This window comes from Kryptolebias marmoratus, linkage group LG21 (assembly GCF_001649575.2).
Source record: "Kryptolebias marmoratus isolate JLee-2015 linkage group LG21, ASM164957v2, whole genome shotgun sequence".
NCBI lineage: Eukaryota > Metazoa > Chordata > Actinopteri > Cyprinodontiformes > Rivulidae > Kryptolebias > Kryptolebias marmoratus.
The window spans coordinates 14,803,001-14,810,075 of NC_051450.1; the positions used below are offsets into that span (position 1 = coordinate 14,803,001).

General features: G+C 44.4%; 2 protein-coding genes across 5 annotated transcripts in view; one reads left to right on the forward strand and one right to left on the reverse strand.

The window, feature by feature from the left end:
- The first annotated feature begins 208 nt into the window (after window positions 1-208).
- On the forward strand, window positions 209-3,183 carry chst2b (carbohydrate (N-acetylglucosamine-6-O) sulfotransferase 2b). Its single transcript, XM_017406737.3, has one exon. The coding sequence runs from the start codon at window positions 851-853 to the stop codon at window positions 2,246-2,248; it is 1,398 nt and encodes a 465-aa protein (XP_017262226.1). The 5' UTR covers window positions 209-850; the 3' UTR covers window positions 2,249-3,183.
- A 1,526-nt stretch (window positions 3,184-4,709) lies between these two features.
- The window catches only part of LOC108230352 (sodium/hydrogen exchanger 9), a 59,733-nt gene continuing 57,367 nt past the window's right edge, over window positions 4,710-7,075 (reverse strand). For all 4 annotated transcript variants that reach the window (XM_037973192.1, XM_037973191.1, XM_025003862.2 and 1 more), the window contains 2 exons: window positions 6,046-6,151; window positions 4,710-5,952 (listed from right to left, as the gene is read on the reverse strand). In XM_037973192.1, coding sequence (XP_037829120.1) covers window positions 5,716-5,952; window positions 6,046-6,151 — 343 coding nt within the window. In that variant the 3' untranslated portion in view covers window positions 4,710-5,715. The remainder of the gene's footprint in view (window positions 5,953-6,045; window positions 6,152-7,075) is intronic.

Consider the following 7,075-nt stretch of genomic DNA (forward strand, 5'->3'; position numbering starts at 1 on the left):
AACCGTAAATTTGGCCCCTTTTTTTTTTGGAACAAGAGCCACCTTTAAAGCGTTTTTCACTTTTACTTGCTTTTCCCAAACGGATGGGTGGAGCACGGTTTCGAGATTGCAACGTCTCCGGATCATAATAACAACATTCAACCATTTCTGAGAGGCGCCTGGGAAGCCTCTGTTTAAGTTAGGACCGGACGGATGGGCGCGCGAGCCAATGGCGCGGCTCGCTTCGGCGCGACGTCACGGCGCGCGTCCAATGGGCTCCCTCCCGGAGGGCGGGCCTCTCCCCTCCTGCCTCTCAGATGGAATCGGCTCAGTTTGCATTTAGTTGCATGAGCCAGGGCGCTATTCCGGGAGATGTCTGAAAGCCGTGACTGCGGACGCGGGCGTTTCTGTCACATCCGAGGCGAGCGAACGCGCGCTGCGCCAGACCGCCCCGCCGCTTGAACGTCGCCGCGCCGCGCGCGCAAACGCACGATGCGTCGGACGCTTGCTGCGCAGAGATGTCTCCGCTGAACATGGATGAGCAGGGCGTCTGGTACAATGAAGAAGGCTCCCTCCTTTTTGTTGTGAACGCGGGCCACGCCGCTGAATCACTGCAGCGCTCGGTATGGACAACTTAAACGCTCCCATCACCCATCATTGCGCAGTGCAGTGAAAACTGTGGGCTATATCGTGTTGTTTTTTTTTTCCTTTTTTTGCTGCGGAATTGGAGGAGGATATTTCACTTATTCAGCTGCTTCTGTATTGGGTATAAATTCCCAGCGCAGCCTGCATCCACACTACAGAGCGCCTTGGTGCATTGTCAATGTAAAGAGCTTTGTCCAGTGGTGGGAGCCACTCTCCTGGGGTACAGATGAGAGGCAAACAATACCATCAACCACTGAAGTTGACGGCGCCTTGGGAGAAGGATGCTGGCTTTGGGAGGAAGCTTAAAACCTATAGGAATCATACCAAGATAATAGCACAGCCTGGGATCGTGATGAAAGTCCTCCGCAGGAAGAGGATCGTGTTGTTTATGGCCTATTTCCTTCTGCTGGTTCTCACCATGCTTAATTTGGCAAATTATAAATGGACCAAAGAGCCACAGCAGTGCAACCATCAGATGAGGAGCACCACTTATCAGAGCAGATCTGACATTCGCTTCCTTTACAGACCCTCGCTGGCAAAAAAGAGGCAGCTTGTTTATGTCCTGACCACCTGGAGGTCGGGCTCGTCCTTTTTCGGGGAGCTTTTCAACCAAAACCCTGAAGTGTTCTTCTTGTATGAGCCAATGTGGCACATCTGGCAGAAGCTGTACCCCGGCGATGCCGTCTCTTTACAAGGGGCAGCCAGAGACATGCTCAGCTCCTTGTACCGCTGTGATCTGTCGGTTTTCCAACTTTACAACAGCCCCGGAGGCAAGAATTTTACCTCCTTAGGACTATTCGGGGCCACCCTGAATAAAGTGGTGTGCTCCTACCCCCTCTGCTCAGCCTACAGGAAGGAGGTGGTGGGGATGGTGGATGATAAGGTGTGTAAAAAGTGCCCCCCTCAAAGCCTTAGACTGTTGGAGGAGGAGTGCCTAAAATACAACACTATAGTCATTAAAGGAGTGCGTATTTTGGACGTAAATGTCCTGGCTCCTCTGATGGAGGATCCATCCTTGGATTTGAAAGTGATCCACTTGGTCAGAGACCCGCGGGCTGTTGCCAACTCCAGGATCAAATCCAGGCATGGCCTGATTAGGGAAAATTTACAGGTGGTCCGCAGCAGGGACCCTAAACTTCGCCGGATACCTTTTGTAGATCCCGGCCACAAAGCCAACAAGAAGGACGGCTCCGACTATCACTCCATCGGAGCCATGGAGGTGATCTGCGACCGCACCTCCAGGACTTTAAGGACGGCCCTGAACCCACCCAGCTGGCTGAAGGGGAAATACATGGCTGTGCGGTACGAAGACCTGGTCGACAACCCCGCGAAGACCCTGCGGAGCATCTACCGCTTCGCCAACCTCACGAACAACCACGACATCGAGTTGTTCGCGCTGAACATGACCAGCGGCTCCAGCTCGTCCTCGAAGCCGTTCATCGTCTCCTCCAGGAACGCCACGCAAGCTGCTAGCGCGTGGAGAACAGTGCTGAGCATTCAGCAGATCAAACAAGTGGAGGACTACTGCCACCACGCCATGTCTGTTCTAGGGTACGAGAGAGTGAGAACAGCTGGGGAGGCCAAGGACTTGAGCAAATCCCTGCTGGCGCGCTCCAAACTCTGAAAAAACAAAAAAAACACGAAGCATTCTCACCACCAAAGACCTCTTAATTTAATGTTCATTTTTCATCGAGTGCCGTTTCCTCTTATTGTGGAATTAAAGCTTTACTTTCAGTGTTCAAGGAGCTCCACTGGCCACATTTGGAATGTATCATGGTTTTTTTTGTTTGCTCAGTCCAGCTGCAGTTGTATCCGAAGGGGTCAGATCTCTCTTTTTTTTTTTTTCCCCTTACAGGAACACTGGATATTCGGCAGTGCGAGGCCGTGGACTTGAATAGTGAAGCTGCAACTATGGTGGTGGGGGGGGGGAGAAACAAAACAAATGTATATTTCATGTATCTTGTTATGATGACACTTCGAAGTGGATGTTTTCAAGTTATTTTTGAATGTTTCGAAATTTTTTAAAAATGTACGATTTTTCCAGTCTCCATACTGTCTGTAAAAGTAAAAAAGAAAAATAGTGGATAAAAAACAGTTTATGACAAACGCCATCGTTAATGTTCATTTTTAAAGAGCTGTTTGAAATCGGAGACAATCAATAAATTGGTTTGTTGATGTGCCATAGGTAGAGGTGTCATCGGATCAGCAGTAGTAAAATCTTATGATTTTTTTTTTTTTATTTTTAAAGGAGGATGTTTAAATTTTTCATTGTTTTTATTTTTATTTGTCAGAGTCCTCATGGGGTGAGGATGATGTCATGCACTGTGGTCATATTTCTGGAGCTGAAACATCTCTCTGTGTCAGTGTGAGCAGTCTGTTCTACCGTTTCAAATGTTTACAATTGCTTGCTCTTAATGAAAAAAAAAACAACCACACGTTCTGAGAAAACTGAATTGAGTAAAGTTCACAGTAAAATGAGAGAGTTTATGTATCATTGCTGAGCAACACATTAGGTTATAAAGTCATGATTAAAACCGGGACAGCCGTTCTCAAACTGCACAGGATTCATGTGACTATTATTAACAGAGAACCGATCGACTGAGGTAGTTTTGTCAAACAACCGAACACCACTGATATTTATTTCACTTACGTTCAAGTTTTGGGCCGTTATCAGTTTGTTGCCAGTTGCTACAAACTTTCAAGGAATGGGGTTTGTCTGGTAAACAGTCTCCTTGTTAACATTCAACATTACTCAGAACGAAGCAGGTGAAACCAGGTGTTTAAGATGATTGTTTTTTTATCAATCCCGTATAATATTTGCTTACAAAATCAGTTTTATTTTTGAGGAAGGTACAAGAACAGTAGCATGGCAGCTGATTGTTCTTTGTTTTGCGTCAAACTGAGCAATAAGCAAGTAGTAGTATGCAAATATTTCTGCGTTGGCGTAGCTCCAAGCAAGGGATTACTTTCAGTTTAAAAGTATTTTTAGTGGGAAAGAATAAATCCAGTAGTTATGGATGTTGGAAGTCTGCAGACTGTTTACCAACAAATAAACAGAGTGAAGGAAAGGCCGGTTTACCTTCCAGCACACTTCCTGTTCTCTGTGTTTGCCATCACACGGTGGGAGGTAATCTCTACGTGCATCTCAGGTGACGCTATTAGCAGAAACGCAAATGATGTCGCCTGCATGCAAACTAAACTAAAATGGTCCCGGACACCAAAAATACTGCTCCAGAAAACTAAAACTTCTGCAGGGCATCTTTGAAAACATGCAGCTTTTAGAAAATGGCCAAAAATAGTGCAATGAGTTGTTACGTTCAAATTCATAAATAAATAAATTCAAATTGAAATGCCTCAAAACAGGAAACTAAAAAACTAAAAAATATATATATAAAAATGAAAAACGGTTAGACTAAGACATACTGGCACTTTGGTCCAACCTTGAAAATTTCATGCGATATCGCGAAATGCCAGAGTGTGTGTTATGAATGACTCTCAGCTACTACCACATCAAATTTTAGCTCAGTGTCTGTAAAATTAACTGAATTATACCCATTTTTGTGCTTTTGAAGGTTAGTTGGCTGTGGCAGCCATCTCGAATAGTGCTGACTCCAAACGTTAATCACTTGTAGATGTACAGCCAATGATTTCTTTCTGCAAGTTTCTTTAAAACTCATCCGGTGGCTCATAAGATATTTTGCTAACAGACATGAGTAAAAAAAACATTTCCTACCTTTCAGTGGTGGGCGATAAACAGTTAAGGTAGTTATAGTTGTGGTATGATTTTGAGTGCTAAAGTTTTCGGAGTTTAAACTTGAAAACCTCATCAGGCAGCGAGTTCAGAAAAGGAAAGGGTAACGTTTCTGTCTTTGTCAAGTTATTCAACCTTGTCTTGAGTAGCTTCTTCCTCCCGTGGAGAAATAAATCTGGTTCCTGGTAAATCTGTAAAAGAACAAAAACAAAAAGACCCTGAAAGTGAGCCTTGTAGTTTATTAAAAACAAAAATGTGGGAAGTAAAATGATGCGGTAATGTTTAAACCGCATCCCAAGCGAAGGCATCGGGTCATGATTATTTACAAGCCACATAAAAAGAAGCAAATCTGCTGTATTTTTTTTTTTTTAAGAAATCAATCATTTATCATCTTTATCTGACAAATTGGGATCTGGTGTTTTGCCTCCATGAGCACTAGAAGCAATAAGGATCCCAATGTTTTATTTGCAGCAGCAAAAACCTAAAAAAAAGAAAACAGCATTCCATAGATGCACCCATTCAGTCACGACACAAAGAAAGCAGATTTTTACTGGCTGCGCTAACAGGACACCAAAACCGCCGGGGTGTTCACTAAGCCTAACTCTCAAAGATGGTGTTTGTGCAGCGCATACCACCCTGCTTTACTCCAGGGAAAAAAGGGGGGAGGGGAGGGGAGGGGGACCCTGAGATTTACAATGACACACTCAGAGAGCAGCAAAGTGCAATCTATAATTAAAGAACTCGGAGGGAACCTCGCATGCTAATCGTCTCTTTTTTTTCCCCAAAAACGCTGTTAATACACTTAAGCTTTCGGAAATATTTCGGCTGTGTCGCGGGATGATAAGCGGGGCGAGGAGGGAGGGAGGGAGCTGATGAATAAATTCAGGAGAATATATTTGAATCAGTTAAAAAAGGGCTGTGGCAGAAAACAGTGCAATGAAAGTTTAATCAGGAGTCGGTCCGCGGCAAAGGGGGAAGCTGGCACGAAAAGTTCAGCTGATTAAAGAAAACGCCATTTAATCACAATAACAACAAAAAAAGAGTGAAACCAATGTGTTTGAGCATGAGCAATGTGAAGTTCCTGTGTGTGTTCTCAGTGTGAGTTGACATAGTGATGAAAAGGGCTTTCAGCAGCGTATTTTCAGCAATTAATTCCAGAAAACTGCAGCCAAACAGGCCTAGGTTTCCTCAGAAGAGCAACAGGAAGAGCGCCGGCGTCCGTAATGATCTTTTCCTTCCAGTGTGACTGTTTCTTCACACACAGACGCATGGAGGAGGAGGGGGTGGGGGTTTGTGTGACCTTTCGAGATCCACAGTAACTAACTCCCACTCAGCCGCTTTCAAATGCCCTGACCAGTGTCCCCGTGCGCCGTGGGAGGTGGAGAAGATAAGTCATCGTTAGAGGAGACCCCAGGAAACTCGGGCCTCGGTGACACACCAGCACCGAGGCCCAAATCCCCCTCCAGCAGGTCCTCTTGGTGCTCTGATCCAGAGTCGCTTCGTGTAGATGTGAGCTCCGTTTTCTCCAAACTGACGGTGGAAGCATCGGGTTGAGCCTCACAGAGCTGCTCCTCATCCTGAATGGCAAATTGCAAAAGAAATACATATATATTTGTCTAGTTTCTATCCGGAGATATATCCATTGTGTAGTAACATTAAAAGAGTCTTACCTCCTGCAGACGGGAGCTGCTGAAGACTTTAGCAAATCCACCACACCACCGTGGCAGAGAGTCAGTCAGCGGGGGGCCACAGTGTGTCAGCAGGGGCTTTAGATATCTGCAGCCTTGTTAAGTCAATCATTAGAACCAAAACAAATGTTGTTTGTGTGAGATAAAACAGATTAATGAGCAACTTCACAGCTTTACTGGTTCATTTAGATAATTTACAAGAATGCTGTCAAACCCTCTATATTGTCAGCGACGTAAGATATATCCAAACAGAAGCATTTTCTGCTTTAGCTGATGTTGAATCAGACGCCAGCAACTATGTTCAAACTAAAGGCTCTCACATCAGTGAGTCATGCACAGAGGCATTAAGTGCAGGACTGACTTAAAAAAAAAAAATCGGAACCAAAGGGCATTAGAGATCTTGTGAAGTGTAACGCTCTTTGTTTAAAAATGTCAGCCACAGTCATTCTGAGAACGAGATCAAACATGACATTATAACTGATCATGCCATCGTGACTATATTCAACCAGGTTGTTCTAGCGTTCATGCCAGAGTTCTGAGCTAAAATCATTTTATGGTCGAGAAGGGACGGAGTTCTAGTCCCTTTGGTCAAACCTTTATGTATTATATTGTGAGATCTTGTGCCTGATGACTCTCAGCTACTACCACACCAAATTTCATCTCAGTATCTGTGAATCTGGCTGAGTTGTAGCCATTTTGCAGATGCGCTTCTAATGATTATTTTCAGAGAGTTTCATTAAAATGTGCCCAGTGAGATGCTACAGACAAACTCTCTCTCTCACACACACACACACACACACAGACATAGGCAGAAACATCTTTGCCCTTTTGCCTTCGGATAATAATTTACTGTAATTAGAAGAAGAAAAACACCACATTTTGCAGACATCCCTTGCGCTGGATTCACATAATGTAATATAACATTATTAACCTTTTGGTGGCTGTATTAGGCAGACGTCTTTCATGAGGTCATTCAAAGCCTGTGGCTCTTCTTTTTTTTTTTTTTTTTTTC

Bases quoted from the DNA above. Each gene is read 5' to 3' on its own strand.
- chst2b (XM_017406737.3), top strand. From the start codon at position 851: ATGAGAGGCAAACAATACCATCAACCACTGAAGTTGACGGCGCCTTGG.